We start from the raw sequence: 19,228 nt of genomic DNA, 5'->3' as shown, positions 1-19,228 counted from the left end.
AAAACAAGCAAAAATTATATATTCAAAGAATAAAATATATGCATCCGTCTAGAAACACGATGAAAGATAGAATCTCAAGAATTATTGCAATAATTAAATCCTTTTTATTAAAATTCGTAAAAACTACATTTTCATTTTTTCATTCACAATAAAAAAACTGCTCGGCACGTCAGACAGTCGAAAGATTATATATAGAAAATTTTGGCACGGGTGCCACTGTAAAAAGGTTTGCTAACACCGTGTCTAGGTATAATATTTATACCTAGATCTTTTACTTATAATTAACTGTTATTTAAAAATCTTATAATTTAAATTTATTAATACTTTTAAATGTCTTTTTTAGATTATCGCTAGAAGCACTGAACCGGCCAATGTTGCGAGTTTCATATCGTCCAGGGACGTGACTGAAGAACGAGCGTCTAGTGAAGACCTACACATTGAGGAACAAAACATTAAGAAAGAACTAGGGGAATATATTGAAAGGTACAAAGATGTCGCCTGTCGCAATACTAAACGTGATATTTGTCAATCGAATATGTTAACCACAGAATTATTAGTGGCTATTATACAACTGAAAAAAAAATCATTTCATAAAGAAAATTTTGTGTGCAGTATCTGTTTTGATTTTTTTTCATCGTTCGACCTAATGTTGCTTCACAAAGCGATACATAAAACCACAATTGCAAAAACGACCGATTCCGTTGCAAATCTGGTTATATGTGACGATGGTCATTTTTCAAGATTTCGTTCTGGTCACGTGAAATCACTCAAAATGACTTATTCTGATGAAAAGCCATTTAAATGTGATAAGTGCAAATACTCATGCAAACAATCTGGTCATATGAAAACACACAAAATGACTCATTCTGTTGAAAAGTCATTTAACTGTGATAAATGCAATTACTCATGCATACAGTCTGGTCGCATGGAAATACATAAAATGACTCATTCTGGTGAAAAGCCATTTAAATGTGATAAATGCAATTACTCGTGCACAACGTCTGGTGGAATGAAAACTCATAAAATGACTCATTCTTTTGACAAGCCATTTAAATGTGATAAGTGCAAATATTCATGCAAACGATCAGATGTCATGTTAACACACAAAATGACTAATTGTGGTGAAAAACCATTTAAATGTGATATATGCAATTACTCATGCAGATATTTAGGTAACATGAATAGACACAAAATGTCTCATTCCTGTGAAAAGCCATTTAAATGTGACATATGCAATTACTCATGCAGATATTCAGGTAACATGAAAACACACAAAATAACTCATTCTGGTGAAAAGCCATTTAAATGTGATAAATGCAATTACTCATGCACACATTCAGGTAACATGAAAACACACAAAATGACTCATTCTGGTGAAAAGCCTTTTATATGTGACACATGCAATTATTCATTCACACGATCAGATGTCATGAAAAGACACAAAATGACTCATTCTGGTGAAAAGCCATTTAAATGTGATAAATGCAAATATTCATTCACGACGTCTGGTAGCTTGACAATACACAAAATGACTCACTCTGGCGAAAAACCATTTAACTGTGATAAATGCAATTACTCATGCAGACAGTCATTTACCATGAAAAGACACAAAATGACTCATTCTGGTGAAAAACCATTTAAATGTGATAAGTGCGAATACTCATGCAGCCAATCAAGTGACATAAAAAGACACAAAATGAGTCATTCTGGTGAAAAAACATGTAAATGTGACACATGAATTTACTGATGCACGACGTCTAGTCACATGACAAGACAAAAAATTACTCATCCTGTTGGAAAGTTATTATGTGTTAAATGTTACTTTATTTTTAATATTATTATATTATATTTATTATTAATATATTATAATTACTCTTGCATAAGATCTAGTACCATGAAATTGCATAAAAAGACTCATTCTGGTGAAAAACTTTTGAACTGCATTGTATTGTTTAATTTAATAAAACGCATTTTTTTTGTTGTACTTATTCCACATTTAAGCAATAAATTAGGTCCGGTTTCGTCTGACTCAGAGGGATGCGTTTTAATAAATTAAACAACAATGAAATGTGATTAAGAAAAATTACTTATACATACATTCAGGTACCATGAAAAAACACAAAAACACGCAGTCTGGTGAAAAGCTTTTTAAACGTGATTTATGTAATAATTACTCGTGCATAAAATCTGGTAGCATAAAATTGCACAAAATGACTCATTCTAGTTTAAAGCCATTTACATATGATAATTGCAATTTCTCATGCATATATTTTATAGATAGATGAGTATTTTTTGACAAAGTATATTCTGTTATGGTTTGGTTTCGCAGGGTTTAAGGCGATATACATATTTTTGATAATTCACAATTTTAACTAAATTAATAACCTATCTGAAAACATTAAAGTCAAAGATAAACTTTCAATTAAAAAAAAATGTTATAACATGTGAAATTGTCAAAGGACCCCATCTTATTATTACTTAGGGACATATAGTTTAATGTCATATTATTAAGTTATTAGTTTATTAAGTTTTCTATGATGTGCTTAAGAGATTTTTACTTATTCTTTGTTTTAATATTTTTTATAATCATTTTAAAAAACATAGATTTTTATAAAAATATAAATGTGTGCAAGCTTCGTACTTTTGCGCTAGGTTCCTCTGCACATCTATTCTTGTCACAAGATTGCTATCGAGGGTAGTTTTTCCTTTTTATATCGAAGTATTAGCACGTATTGTAACAATTACAACCAACTTCTTGTTATTGTTACAAGAACTGCTAATACTTCGACACAAAAAAATGAAAACGCCCCTCGATAGTTGCCGATAGCGGCCGGTAATAGTCTTGTGTATAGAATAGATGCTCTTGTAGATAAACACATCTACTTCATTGAATCGAAATACGTGTGACGTCACTAAATACAAAAAAAAATGTTCAACTGTCATCGTATTTTCGTTTATGCCTGTAAATAATTATAGGTGTTCTTTAATGTTCTATGCAAGCTCCTCTTAATTATTAAGAGTTTGGTTTGTTATGGTAATAATAGTTATGTCCGAAGAGATGGAATTGGTTAGGTACCTATGTCTAAATAAAATGTCAGCCGACGGAAGTTTTTGTTTTGAATGAATGAACCCAACATTTTTAGCCGTTTGCAAAGTGGAAGATACCAACCTGCTGTGTATGACGATAGCTTGGTTAAAAACTGAATTTTGTGACAATATGTATTATATTTTGTTTATAAATAAAGTAAATCGGAAACATATTTGGTTTTAATCGTTTTTATTCACACTTTCCCATTCATAATAAGTAGCACCTGTTCGCACAAGGAAACTATTTATTATTGTAACCCATAATATTATAGTTATTGCCATCTCCCGTCAGTGCGAAGAATATGCATTCTCTTTCTTCGCTCGGTATGCTTGTTGCTGGTCATCTTCTGTTATTTGGGACTTGGGAGAGATCAAATAAACACAACGGAGATTTTTATTTGACATATACCTACCTAGTTTACTATTTATTACATTTTCATAAATTTTTCGGAATGCGAAATGCATATGTTTACAATAGCAATCTCTGATGGAAGCCTATTAGATATTTTTCGCTTACGATCTTGCCATCAGCGAGAAGCGCTTTTTGATATCGCTATTAGCGAGACGCGCTTTAGCACTGCAAGTGATCTCCCACCATAAAAGCGGTGTACACAAATGGAGCGTTGCTTTTTTTGTGTTCGGACAAACAGCGTTGCCGGATATTTTTTTTCTCTTAACCAACCAGTACTATGAGTCAGCTCGGAAATGGTTCCGGCCTCTCTAGACCCCCAGAGAAGACATCCCCAAATGGGAACAATTCAAAGGTGTGACATTATGACGTCGTCTTTCAAATAATAAAAATCGGAAACGCTCCTTTTTAATAAAGTATCGACGTAAATAATAGACCTTTCCAACAGGTCTATTCTTAACGGTCATCACTTTAGTACGTTTCCATTATTTCCATTGTCCAAATTAATACGAAAGGCATTCCATACATTAAACAGTTATCGGCGGCTTTCTCCAATTCGTAATACAGCGAAAATTTAGGTTGGTAGACATGTCGGTCAAATTTGGATCGTGCTTCCTGTGAAGAGCGATCCTAAGCTGATGAAGCCGAATCAGCGCCGTCTAGTCGGTATCCGGCAATGAGTCAAAACAGATGTTTTACACGTCTTGAGTGAAGTATTTTTATTGTTTATAATTACTAATGACCTATTAAGTTTTGACGATTTATTATTGATGATAATAGAGGGGGTTTTTTACAAACACCAACTATTCATAATTTTTTTGTAATATTTTTTTATTGTGACCCATGACTTGATAGGTAGGTAATGGAAATGTTACCTACTTTATTGTATTGATTTTTTATATAAGTTAGAGTTAAAAGACGTACTCATTGTAAGTGTTTATTTGCCTTTTGGTGAGTGAACACAGTACCTTGAAGATGCCGAAAGGCGAAACCCGGGTCGCAAATAATACCGTCTTAACATACCTCTTGAGACCCGAAGGAGAACCAGCCATTGAAAAAAATATTTCTTTGATTTTATTGAATTAATTCAGAAGAAGGAAGAAGAGAGTCTATGACAAAATTTTTTTTTTTTTTTTTATTTTATGACAAGTAAAATGAGGCGCCGAGTGCCAAAGGAGCTCAAGCGCCAACTTTACGATTTTTGACATTTGAATGTAGGATATTTCTATAAATCGATATGTCTCATGCCACAAAGTCTTATCGCTCAAATAATTATAGATATTTTACAATAGACATTTATTTTCTGTGGCATAATTGTTTTGGTCGTTATGTCGGCACGCCACAGAAGCTTATCCGCCATTATACTATGGAGAGCGCGAGACCAAAACAGCTGTCAGATTTGTCGTATTGAATATACGTTATCAACAGTGAAAAAAACTAAAAATGAGCTCAAGAAGGATTAGAAAAATAGTTTCGATGTGTGTTAAACCTGTAAACGAGGAAAATCGCGGTAAGTTTAACATGTTCTATCCGTTTTTCTCTCACATAGGTACGCAGCTGTTTAAAATATTTTAGATTACTTTTGAAATATGGTTATTAACATCATTTTAGTAATTATGTCCACTAACACATGAAGTGTGGAAAGGAAAATAATTCTTATTTCTAATTTCATCTTGTTTTATATCCAATTACGATTGATATACACTAAAAAAAGTATTTAAAAAATCACCTGAATCCTTGAGAAAAAATGATGGTGTTAAATTTGAATAATGATTTTGTTATTTTGGCCAGTTTGGAGTAACGATTTTATTTAGTATTATTAATAATATTGGGTATATAGATAGTTATTACAAAAAAAAAACAATCCAAAGGCTTTGAAATCATTGCTGTAATGGCAAAAACGTATTTAATATTATATGGCAAATTTTGTGCCAAACAAACTCATGTAACAATCATAACAAATTTGACCATTTTTTCAGTGTTTATTTGGCATAATAAAATTTGTTTATATCAAAATGTTTTTTTATTGCTTACCAAACCCTTACTTTAAAACATTTTTTTTAAATTAATGCCATTACTTGAGTTTGAAAATGTTAATGCCACAGAAGCTTATGCAACAAAAAAAAGTATCAAGTGCCACCTTTTTTCATTTTTCTATATGCCAAAGAGGCTCAAACACCATTTTTTTTTGGAATCCAATAGATATTTTTCATTAAATATTATTGCAAATAATACTTTGATTTTTTTAAATTTGCTTTGCTTAGAAAATAATTGTCCATTTCAACATTCAAGTTTAAAATTAAAAAAATAAATTCACTGAAAACTTGACGGCCATTTTGTAGCACTTTTGTTAAATGGTGCTTGAGCTCCTTTGGTGCTCGGCGCCTCAAATAGGTATTCTATATGCACATTATGTGGATATCAAGTCGCAGTTCTAGGATCATAAGGGCGAAACTACAAAAATGGCTGTTTTGAGTTAAATATTGCATTGTCTTGCTAGAATGCAGTTCTATCATAATATGTACAAAGATGAAACTCGTACGTGTAGCGGTTTGCCAGATATTACTTGGCGTATCTACAAATCCACGTGGAATTTTAATGTCATATGGGTGAATGTCCTCTTACACCTGTGTGACTCTGACATTAATGCCGATTAATCAAGGACACTTTGACGTAAGTGGCTGACACTGACATAAAGTTTAGTTTATGGAAGTTTCGTAATTTTTAGTTTGGCGTAAGTTGTCAATTTGACTTAAGTAAACACTTGTTATCGGTTCATACTTGCATATCAACAATGTTTTGAAGAAGTAATGATTGTGGATATCTTTAAACAGAACCAACGTACAAGCATGCGAAGAGTAATATATATTTAAGTTATGTTATTTCGACTCCTAACCGGTCAAATTGTTTTTAAATGTAATCTGATTAAATATTTATATACTTACAGCATCATTATAAATCATGTTTTTGCAGATCGAAATACAGAATTGGAAGACGAAGAACTGAATGTTTTGAACTCAAATCATGTACCAGATAATACACCGACTAATGATTATAATTTCAAGGAGAATAACTCTGATAAACAGTTAACCTTGATGAAATATTATAATGAATTGTTCATTTGTTCAGATATGGCTTTATCCACTAGCTGAGTGTATTAAAAATACGTTTTTTTTTCTCAGACATGCATATTATCATCTTAGGAGTTACTTCATGGTTGCAGAGCTCAAGATAATATTTTCGAGAGTTTCTCCCTGATACGTCGTTACCAGGATGGCCAGCAAAATTACTAATGGAAAATAATGCAGAATATTCACTCATCATAAAAGACAGAATTGAGCTCTATTATGTATTATGTAATTAATATTTTATATTTTTTTTAGAAAACCGGATTCAAAATATCTGTCTTTTGTATTAAAAATACTATTTCTTTTCTTAGACATGCACATCATCCCAGAATTTACTTCGTGGTTGAATAGTGAAACAGGATTTTTTGAAGAGATTGTATTTGAGCCATTACCAGGACATTCGGAACAATTATTATTGTCAGTAGAAAATATATTAGAACCTACGCATGAACCACCATTATATGCTGAATTTAACCATGGTATATACTTCATAATATTATATTATGAAAACAGATAAAAGTGAGTTAATTCATCGATTTCCTGTAGAACAAACTCATTTACAGCATCTCAGGAATTACTACGTCTTTGAATAGCTCAACCGGTTTTTTGAAAAATTTAATGGATGCCCAGAAGAAATTACAATAAGAAATAATTTCGATGATGTCCGATAATGTTCAATTCAGAAATAAGATTGTGTTTTTGATGAGTTAAATAATAAACGAACATGTATTGCTAAGCCCTACGAATGGAAAAATAAGCATATAACTAATAGACAAAACGGAACGTTATATATTTCAGTTACAGGTAAGCAAATTGAAGGAAGTTATTTAAAGCCCAAAGACTGTTCTAAATGTCCCAGAAAGTGCAATGAGAATTTTACCGAAACAGTACGGCAGACAATGTTGAATTCATATTGGTCTTTAGGCGATATTGAAAAACAAAGACTGGATGGTGCCACAAGATGTTCATTATAAAACATAGTCGTTCCCAAAAATTCCGATAGTTAATCAAATGTTCTTTGAATCCAGGCACTCGCAAATGAAATGAGATTCCGTTCATGCGAGAATCGAAAACTAAAGGATTTGGATATAAATACCATCCATCCGCATGGTACTCTGCTGTTCAGATGGCACACAAAAAAATACAATGTAACTGAGATGGATCAACAAGATTTTCTTGATTTTTCTGAATTACAAAATGACAAAAATGCATATAAGAAATATAGAATAAAATAAAAATAAAAAAGAATAAAAATAAAAATAAGAAGATTGATGCGGATGGAGAAAGTGTTATACGATTCATACGGATTGAGAAAATATGATTGTGACGAGCCATTCAAAATGCTCCAAGTCATACGAAGAGAAACCAGAATAATTAACCATTCATCTTTTCGACTCCAGCCTAAATATAACGCAGCACTTTCCCTCACTGCGAAAAAGATATCAATGGGCATTATTCAGGAACAATATCATTATTTTTACAATTCTTTAAAGTTGTCAAATGTTAATTAATTGAGTTAGCATTTACTTGGTAGAATTCCATTTTACAAGAAATGAAAATATAATTAATATTAAATTCTACAGGTAAACTGTAGAATTTAATATTAATTATATTTTCATTTCTTGTCAAATGTTGACAATAATTAGGAAAACATGGATGAAAAAGATGCATAGCAAAATTATGTATATAGTTAGATTTAGGAATAGAATTTGATGAATGATATTTCGCCTATGTTTTGTATTATCTATATTGTATTAAGAAAAAATATTTACCAGTAACCTTATTTGAAAATATTTTGAGAGACAAAAGGGCGAATGTTTCCCATTAATTATATTTTATTTTTTCCAATCTAACTAATGACTAAAATGACGATATTGATGCTCTACATTACTCTTATTAATATGTTACAACGGCTTTAGTTTTTTTTTTTGTATTTTTACAGTGTGAAATTGTTTTTTTTAACAATAAAAACTATTTTACCCTATTTTCCCATTTATCTCAGTAGTGTTTTTGTAATTTCGCCCTTATGATCCTAGATCCCCGAAGTCACACTGCAGATGAATATTACATTCTCTATAAACTTAGGGAAGGTAAAAAAAACAACTTTTTCAAAGGAATGGATAATTTTATTAGAACATTATCAATAAAAACAATAAAAAAACATTATAAATAGGATAATTAAATATATTTACACTTAAAATATATACTTTAAAATTGCTTTGAGCTGCATCATACAGCTCAAAGAAAAATTTTGTACACAGGTATATATTGCATTTTAATATTTGCAAATATACCTGGTGCGGGACTTGCATCCAGGATATCTGCACACGGATGTTGAATGGTCATCCTGAAAGCAAGGAAGATGGCCAACGTGTTCCAACCGCACCTCAGCGATCGGTTGAGGGACAACATTTCTCCTGCGAGCAGCTGGCTCTGTGTCTACCTGGGATGTCGAGGTTAACATGTTTCTTGGCCGACCTCGTGCTGGCGGTCTTAAAATGTTGGCTACTGACATGACCCGGCTCACGGCTAGCTCAATAATGCTACCGGGCCGTCACTGAGGAGACTAGTGATGAACTAGGAGAGGTGGATCTCCTTTGTAGTGTCACAACTTTTGAATTCCCAAATAAAACTCTCAGCTGGTGTGGTGCCGAATTTATTCGGGTTCTAGAGTTCACGGTTTCACAATAAAGTTAACTGTCATTGTTCCCGTAATTAAATCTCATTAAAGTATCAGTAAACTATTTATTTGTTCACTATAGGATCTCTGTGAAATCTTTCACAGGTTTCCAAAAAGTCACACCTAACTCGGAGAATGTATACGCAAATATTCTTTGAATATTTTTTTTCATGAAATATTTTCCCGTAAGAAAATATAAATTATTATTTAGTCACATAGTATTGGGTTTATTAAAAGAATAGAATTTATTTTATTGTTGTTTATAAAGTTTATTTATGTTCACAGTATGTTTACAAATATTTATTTGTGTTTACAAACTTGTTTACAAAAGGTTTGCTTAATGTTTACAAATTTATTTACTAAAATTTGTTTTTATGTTTACAAATTTATTTACTAAAATTTGTTTCTTATAATTATGTTTACTTAATAAAGTTTCAAAAATTTATTTTATAATTCCGAAAAGATTTGTAAAATTTATTATTACGAACTGAGTTTATTAATTTGTTTTTATAAAACAAATCCAATCGCGTAATTTATCCCGATTACGTTACCTCGTATGATGAGTAATGAAAAATAAAATTACTCCGCGTCGTGCGTCACTAGCGGCAGATACGTGTTATTCGCGCTACGTTTTAGCGGCATACGTCACTACCGACAGATACGTGATATTCGCGCTACGTTTTGCCCGCCGAAGGGGACTTACTGGTACGTATGAATCGCGAATGTACTGAGAACCATGTCTCGCAACTTTGCAGTGAGGACTGCTGCTTGCTGAAGATCGCTGGTGAAGAGTGTAGAAACTAATGATTTTACGGGAAAAGTGGTCGCCTTTTATACCCTTCGGATAGAGGTTTAACAGGAAACAGTCCGTAAGGGATAGCAGATGTATATCTTTCTCTCACGGGATAAATTTACGTATATCTCCCGTTCCTGACAATTTTCTAATAGAGATATCTTCTACTTTAGTCGGGTTAAATTTACTCTACTTTATTTCCGCAAAATTAAGACTTAATAGGGGTGTTTTAAGCACCCTCTAGAACATGTCCCTTAAATACGCAGTTACGATGACGTAAGCAAAATAGTTGATTTTATATGATTTTTCGTGTTCAAACGAAGGGGAAAGTTTCTAGCTTTCCAACGAGGTATCGGAATAGGCATTCGTGTACTAGATAAGGGGATGGCAGTCTTTAAATTTAAAACGTCAAAACGAAAGGTTGACACCCACGTTCTGGTCTTTTCCACCACTCTCGGCCTTTTTAGGCCAATAGAATTTTACTAAGTTTTAATAAAACTATTTATTCCCGCAGAAAACGTTTCATTCGATATTTACCTTCCGGACGAATATTATTACGTAGAAACTCTATAATATTATACTTAACATTTCAACTTAAATATATAAATGCTTAATCCTAACAAGATGTTAATTACGAGCGACTACAAATTTATTTAATCTTTAATAGTGGTTTTTCCATAGTAATCTAAACGTAACCTTGAATCTATTTTTATCTTGCAACTCAACACAGCTGGGCCGTAAATTCGAGTCGAACAGAATTCAGTTAAAGTTCAAGGTCACACGTCAATTTGTATTTTTAGTTGCAGTATTTGATTCTTTTATTTACCCAAGATGCGATTAAGATTTATTATTGTTTGATACCAGAATCTTAAGTTTTTCCAATTGTTACTTTTACAATATTCATTATAGTCAGCGAGTTATAGCATTAATAAAATCTATAATTATAATTACGCGTCTATAAGTATAGGTACGCGTTTACAGTATTTTTATAACGGTAGTTGGCTTCTATCTTGTATTGATAAAATTAGTATTAAAATTCTTTATTCATAATTATACAGTATATAAATTTATAAATATTCAATTTTCTTTTCCAATTTTCATACACTTCCATTATTGCTATAAAAGTTATTGAAGCATGTACTTGCTAAATTTTACGTAAACAATCTCTCCCATAACTTATTTTCTAAGTTTAATGGAGATTTCCCGGAAATTATTTTCAAAATAGATCGCGCTGAGCTTACGCGATGTGACATTTCGAGGCCTGTGGTCACAGCGTTCCAATTACACTTTAGCAGTCTCGATTTTCGGAGGCGAAATTTTTTACGTAAAATTTTATAACATTTACAAAGAAAAGGTTAACAACATACATTTTACTTCCTATTACTAAACGATTACGCTACTGGTTACCTGTTCATGGTCTCTTTCGACCATTTCTTCCCTGCTTCTTCCATAGTTTAGAACCATGGGACTTATATATCCTGTCTGAACCGTGTCGTGAGGTTGTCGCAAGGCTATTGAGAAGTAGAATTGACTACAAGGCTAGATTTGTATAGTTATGTCGTTAAACCATACTCTGCCACAAACACTAACTGAAGGTCGGCGTTTCTGCTCGTGTCAATAGCTTGGTCTCCATTTTCACACAGAACAACTTGAACCAAAATTATTCCCTGTGATTTTTTTAGAAAAGTTATTGGTGAAGAAAAATATGAAAACTTCAAAATGATAAACACTAGAAAGGCTGTGAAGACTCTACAAAAATTTATAACTTGTTTCAATATTGTGGAGTTATTTTAAAACATCAGAAAATGAAAAGACCAGAGCAGCATTAAATTTCACTGCCACAAGGTAACAGCTTCTACCATGCAAATACACAATAATAAACAGTTAAAGAAACAGTAAAGAACACTAAAAGATATACAACCATAGTCACAATCATACATAATATTATTATCTCGGCAAGATGACATTGAACCATCCACATCTGTTTATTTGATCCACTGTGGCGCAGTTGAAAAACTATGTATTCCGGTTAAAAAACCTAAACGAAAATTGAAGAAAAAAATTAAAAACTTCTTTTTGCAATAGTGAAACGCTACAGTTGTTGTTAAAATAGGTACGAATACCTAATTCGGAAAATATTATTCTTTGCAGATGATACATAATAGGAATTATCGATATTAATGATATTTTAATAATTATATAGTACTTATAGCAATTATTATATTTAACACAAAAAATATTGCTCCAGTATTGGAAGATAATGATTTGTTTTTGTGTCTTGCATTATGTGGTGCCAGATACTATCTCAGATGGTATTTCAGATAAATCCGGCATTCATAAGAGAAACAAGGACGATTCTGAAATGATGGATACAGTGAAATACTGAAACCTCGTTTTTTCAATTATTTTTTTAATGGTTTTTTCATATTATTTTATATATTTTTTTAAAATTTCAATGAACCTTTTTAATAAATACATATGTACCTACCTACGTTATTTAATTTTACTGAAATCTTCATGATTATACCATTTGGAGCCATATAATAAGCATTTATTTTCCGTCACCTAATTGCGCGGAACTTGTAACTCCACTTTTGGTCTAAAATGAGTTAAGTATGCAGTGTTATATAGTAAATTTAATTATTGTCTATCGGTCTGTTCGTATACCATCCGTGTTGTCTTAATATTGTGTCAAACTCGATCATTGTTTCTACTTTACATCAATTTCAATTAATCATGGCCCAAGAAAGCAGAAAGCAGTTAGTTTGGTTTAGTGCTCGAAATAGAAAATCTTACGAACCGGAGCGCTGAATAATCATTCTAAAATATGAAAGTGGGTTAAATATTTTTCGGATATTATAAGGGCGATATGCATAGTAATCAGAGTTTCATTTATGCTTGAAGGAGCCCTCAGCTAATACACATTACCCCCCCCCCCTCAGCAATACAACATTAAAATATAGTTTTTTTTAAAGGTACCTACTCATTTTGTACAAAATCACTTATTTTTCATCAATTTTCTTAGAATTGGGCTCTTATCTTAAAAATTCTAGAAGCTCGTATTTTTGTATTCCTTCGCTGCAAGGTTCTTTTGTGATTTCACATTATTTTTCGGGTTCTGTAGACCTACTAATTTTGGGTCCCGGACCTGTAGCCCTTTTTGTAAATTCAGCCCTGCTTGTAAGAGTAAATAATTACAAATTTGGAGCACATCTGAAATCCGAACACTTATATTATATTATAGACCTTATAGGACTAATCGTTAATAAATAACATATTCTCACGAATCGGTTCTTACAACTTTAAAAACTATATACCTACATGCAATATTATCTCAATAACATGAAACGGAACGCAATTTTCAAAGAATCCACGAGCCGGAACGGTATCTTTTAGAATTTCACGAACAGGAACGGCGCTCCGGCGCGTTCCCGTCTATTTCGAGCCCTGGTTTGGTTGTACATTTAATGATGCCAATGTATAATTTAGACCAGTAGTCCTCAGAAAGTTTTCTGGTGGTCCGCGATTTTTGGCGTCTTTTTTTTAATTTTAATAATTAATAAAATTTTAATAAAAACCTGTGCAACTGTAAGTATTTGTGCATTGTGTTTTTGTCCTTAAAATATATTAATTGTTTTACGTGACGAAATTAACTGCTATCATACGTTATTATAATATATTATATATAATATGTTTTCCTTATACGTTAGCGGTGCGTAATACGTTTCTAATAATTTCAGTAATCCGCAGCTGTAAAAAGGTTTAGAAACACTGATTTCGACCATTTTAAGGGACAAATAAACATTTTAAACATAGTATGGAAGTTTAAGTCAGAAATTTGAATACCTGAATTGAAAACTATTTCAGTCAATCAAATAATTTAGATGGACTAAAATACCTTGTTCAGCAAGAAAAGAAAAAATACCTACGCCAGATGTGAAAAGGAATCTGACAAAATTACTGAAAAATATGTGTTTACAATAGACCTACAATGCGTTTTGATATATCCAAAATCTAATGTGTCCAGCGCATATTTTAAAACAAAACTTGCCATTCATAATTTTACTCTCTGCAACCAAAAACGATTGATGGTTTTTGCAATGTTTTGATTAAAGTCGAAAGTGGGCTTGCTGCAAATTAGCTTTCCAGTGTAATATGTCAATAATGTACTCTTCCTCTTCTGCCTCTTTCTACGACGACGACGACGACTATAAAACCACCATTCTGTATAGTGATGGAGCAGGGAAAAAAAACCATTAAAAAATTTAGTACTCACCAATGCTTTATTAAACTAAAATTGCAATGCCACGTGCAGTGCACCAATGTACAGTAAAAAAAGGAGAAGGACCACACTCAAATTGAGGTTGAACGATTAGCTCTGTAATTGAAATGAGGTTGAGAAATAAAAAAAACGTGTTCATGCTGATTATGTAACTGCGTTTAAAGAAGCCAGGAAAAACCTAAGCCATACCATGTCACATCGTCGCTATAGGATTTGTTTCCCGAATATCCATTTTTGTCGAAATCGACATTTTAATGCAGTTCAATTTCTTTTATCGAACTCTACCGAAATCATTTATAAAAACAATATATTTTTATCTAGGAACAGAGATATTTTAAAAAAAAAACCCGAATACGCCATGTTAAATTACAATTACTCCGTGGTGTACTCCCGAATGTCCAACTATTCGTACCCGAATATCCAAGTTAATTTCGGTCGAAATAAATCTCTGGCTGGTTTTTATTTCCCGAATATGACATTTAGCCAATCAAACCGCGCTGACACCATGCATCTCGCTCCCACATTCACGCTGTCTAGCTCTAAAACAATCACGCCCACTGTCATATTTTTCGGCCGTCCGGAGTGCTCTTTCAAATTTCATCTTATTGATATTGTTTTTAAAGTTACTATTGTTTTAATAGTGAATTCATCAAATTTGAAGAGATCATTTATAGCTGATACATCACCAGTTCGCCCTGAACTTATAGTAAAGTTATGGAAGTGAGTATTTTAACCTAAATAACTGCATTTTGTTTTGATAAATGACACAAAATCCCAACGGTTATATGAATTCTACAGTATGACCCGGCAACTACTATAACGTAAAAAATAATTATTATTTCAAATTATTAATCAAACATTGTTTGTCTTTATTTTACTTTTAATCTAGGTATTTCTATGAAAATAAAGGCGATGCTATTATTTATTTTTTAATGCGCTGATAGTTAATTTAATTTAATATGTATGTTAGTAACTATTTATTTGGTGAATATTATATTCTTAGGATATTGGTACCTACCTAATATTAGCAGCCAATGGTAATTAATTAATAGATGCTATTATTTTGTGTTGTCATTCCAAAAGTAAATATATAATATTTATTTGGTGGTTTGTAATAAGTTTAATTGTTAATTATAGAAATATATAGATATAATAATATACAGATATATATACATAGATTTTTTTTTTGGAAAAACTATTAATATAAAATTGTTAGCAAGTACGAGTAAGTACCATCATAAAATATTGGAGAAATCCGTGACGTCGGTTAGTAATTGAAGTAGTAGATACCTACTTTTATTTAATAAACAAAAACCGATCTCCGATAGTCGCTTAATTTTGAAGAATACTGATGAGCAGGTATTAAAAGGCCAATAGTTAAAGTTTGTCGTCATAAGTATGTCACCTCGTAGCATAGTGGATACTTCGTGGACTGGGTCGTAAACCCAGGAGATGCAGGGACGATTCCTGCCGGGTGTCTTACTTTTTTCAAAAATATTTTTTCTATTGGTTATAATATATTTTCTCAGAAGTGATTTTAAAAATTATGTATGTTCAATTATTAGAATGGTACATTCTTAAATCTTGTGGATTATTCGTTCAATAAAAAAATAGTTAATTACTTAAAAACTATTTTATTAGGTACTTAATCCGAAAAAAACCGAAAAAGCGATTGCCGCATGTTATTATTATATACGAACTTCGGTGATGACGATCATTAAGTATTTAAATAGTAGAAGTAATTATTAACAATTATCGTGTAAATAAATATAACATTTGAGGCGCGTACTTTTTGACCACTCAGTAATCCGTGGGCCGTGCAGCAATAAGCTACGGTCTTAAATCCCGAACGTCCTTGTTTTGTCCCGAATATCCATTATTCTGAGAGAGCGCTAAAAATTTCCCGAATATCCACAGTGAGTACTTGTAAATAAAACGTATTTTCTGTGCATTTAATGATTTATACCAGTATATTATTCTTGGAATCTATTCTTAGATAATGTTGCAATCATACAGTGTAGAAAGAATGATTGATACATCTACTGATATTTAAATATACGACAATGAAATTTGTTTTTCGTTTCCTGTAAAATTGACATTTGGTCTATTCGGGAAACAAATCCTAAGGCGACGACATATTAAATGCCATCATTTTAATAAAAAAAATATTAGTGTTAGATTTTACAAATCCATAGGTACGACCAGGAAGAAAACTAATGATTTATATTCGAGCACTGCAATATAATGGATCTAATAAATGGAAATATTAATTCCAAACTGCGTTTTAGTGAAGAATAGCAAGAGCTCCCTGTACGAATAAATTAAAGTACTATTATGCAACCAAAATTCTTTGCAGCCTCCCCTCAACTATATCAAGAAAGGCATGAAATAAAATAAAATAAGTAAGAATACCTTCAGTTCTTGAAAACAAGTATGGTGGCTGATTATCACTAATTTTATAATAATCTGTCAGTTGAAAGCTAACTCGAAAATTAAAATGAATTAAATATTATTTCGTTCATTTATGTGGTGCTTATTACCCCTATTTATGCAATTTTATTGAATTTTCCAACATAATGTAGACAAGCAATTAATAGATACTGTAAGACTTGGTGCTGTTAATTTTAATTCAAACATTGTAACTCCCAGCTCAAATCTCAAAAAAAAAACAAAAGCATACCATGTAACTCCTCTATATTCTGTTAATAAATATTTTGTAAAAATGACCAGATTTACTCATTTATAACTTTAAAGTGGTTTTCAAATTTCCTAAACCAGTCCGTTTTATTTTAAAACAGTTTTTTCTTCCTTCTGTGAAGTTGGTCAATACGGAGTTACAAGTTCCGCGCATTTAGTTGACTGAATGTCATTCCAATATTATATTTTGAAGAAAATATTGTTGCATAAAAATACATTGCATTTTTCAAAAATATGCATACCAACCTAATTATTGTATTATAACTTATTTATTTTTTATTACGGATCATAAGTTAAAAACAAAAAAGGTACGTATAATTATTATTTACTGCGTTTTTGCTAATAAAATAACAAAATCATAAATAAAAAGACAAATTTTAAGTTTAATAATGATTTTTTTTAAATTTTGAAACTTTTGTGTATAAAAAATATTATTTTTAAGTAATCTATTATTAACCGAAATATTTAGAGAGCATACACTTGGCATACACCGTTTTGGCTATTTTGCGAGACTCTGTTGACTGGATCTTCCAAACGGATGCGGTTGTTTTTGTTCCGGATATTTTGACGGGGTACTTAGTGAAAATGGAAAAATGCGAATTTTTCACGTAATTTACATGGGAAAACAATACAAATTACATGAAAAATCATGTAATTAAATTACTCAAAGGTGTGCATTTAAAAAGTGTGGAAAAAAAATGTTTGATGTTAAAACTTGACGGCCATTCAAAAGCAAATTTATAGCTTAATGTAAAAGATAAAAAATTGAAAAATCATGTTAAAAGGTTAAAAAAATATATGTAATCGTATGCATTTAACAAAACAAATTTAAAGTAAATTTAATGGTTCAAGTATCAAGTCACTAAATTTAAAAAAATAATATCTCTCAAGATATAATCTCGAAATCAAAAACGTGCACAAACGTAAGCCAATAATAGACAAATTGATGACTTAATAAAAAGTTAAAAAAGTTTGTTTGGTGGTTCGACTTTACGTTCATCAAATATTTCATATCAAATATCTCACGCACTATATGAGAAAAAAATTAAAAAAGTATTCAGAATTGCGCATTAGCTCTGCGACAAGAGATTTCACTAAAAAAAATATTTTTAAACCCACGCAGTCAGGTTTTGCATACAAACTTTAAAATTAAAAAGCGCGCTGAATACAGATGAAAAGGCAAAAAAAATCGTGCACTAACGTTCACTACCAACGCACTAGTGTTTACAATTTAAATTTTGAAAAAAATCTAAGTTTAGTGACACAAGTATCCAGCATTTAGCTGGGTCACCCAAATTGAAATGCGAATAACCCCCTTAATGTGCGTGCACAAACGAAAGAAACGCGTGCACAAACGTGCACTAACGATGCACAAACGAATGCACACAAAAAAAGTTGAAATTTCAACATTGGGTGACCCAACGTTTAGCTGGAACACCCAATTTGAAATTGGAATTTTTCGGTTATTATAGGTGCACAAACGAAAAAAAATCGTGCACAAACGTGCACTAACGATGCACAAACAAACGCACCCAAAAAAATTTGGAGTTTTAACATTGGGTGATCCAGGTAAATGGACCTCAGTTAGGTGTGGTACCGAATTTATTCAGGTTTTAGTTCACGGCTTCACAATAAAGTTATCTGTCATTGTTCTCGCAATTAAATCCCATTAAAGTGTCAGTAAACTATTTATTTGTTCGCCATAGAATCTCTGTGAAATCTTTCACAAGTTTCCAAAAAGTCACACCTAACTCAGGGAATGTATACGCAGATGTTCTTTGAATATTTTTATTTCATAAAATGTTTTCTCGTAAGAAAAATTATAATTTGTTCTTTAGTCACATAGTATTGGGTTTATAAAAAAAATAGAATTTATTTTATTGTTGTTTACAAAATTTATTTATGTTTACAAATATTTATTTGTATTTACGAACTTGTTTACAGAAGGTTTGTTTATGTTTACAAACTTGTTCACAATTGTTTATTTATATTGACAAATTTATTTACTAAAATTTGTTTTATAATTATTGTTTACTAAAGTTTCAAAAATTTATTTTATAATCCCGAAATAATTTCTAAAATTTATTATTACAAACTGAATTTATTAATTTGTTTTTATTAAACAAATTCGATCACGTAATTTATCCCGATT

At 31.4% G+C, this 19,228-nt stretch overlaps 2 protein-coding genes across 2 annotated transcripts in view; both read left to right on the top strand.

Annotated features, from left to right (window-relative positions):
- Positions 1-19,228, top strand: part of LOC147077406 (uncharacterized) — a 264,249-nt gene that overhangs the window by 138,462 nt on the left and 106,559 nt on the right. The window lies entirely within an intron of this gene.
- The window catches only part of LOC147077410 (uncharacterized), a 53,950-nt gene that overhangs the window by 6,500 nt on the left and 28,222 nt on the right, over positions 1-19,228 (top strand). The window contains exon 4 of the mRNA XM_085941682.1: positions 344-483. Within this exon, the coding sequence (XP_085797808.1) occupies positions 344-483 (140 nt within the window). The remainder of the gene's footprint in view (positions 1-343; positions 484-19,228) is intronic.

This window comes from Rhyacophila brunnea, unplaced genomic scaffold, assembly GCF_057557595.1.
Source record: "Rhyacophila brunnea isolate RB1 unplaced genomic scaffold, BYU_Rbru_1.0 scaffold_13, whole genome shotgun sequence".
Taxonomy (NCBI): Eukaryota; Metazoa; Arthropoda; class Insecta; order Trichoptera; family Rhyacophilidae; genus Rhyacophila; species Rhyacophila brunnea.
This window is presented reverse-complemented; position numbering and strand designations above follow the sequence as displayed.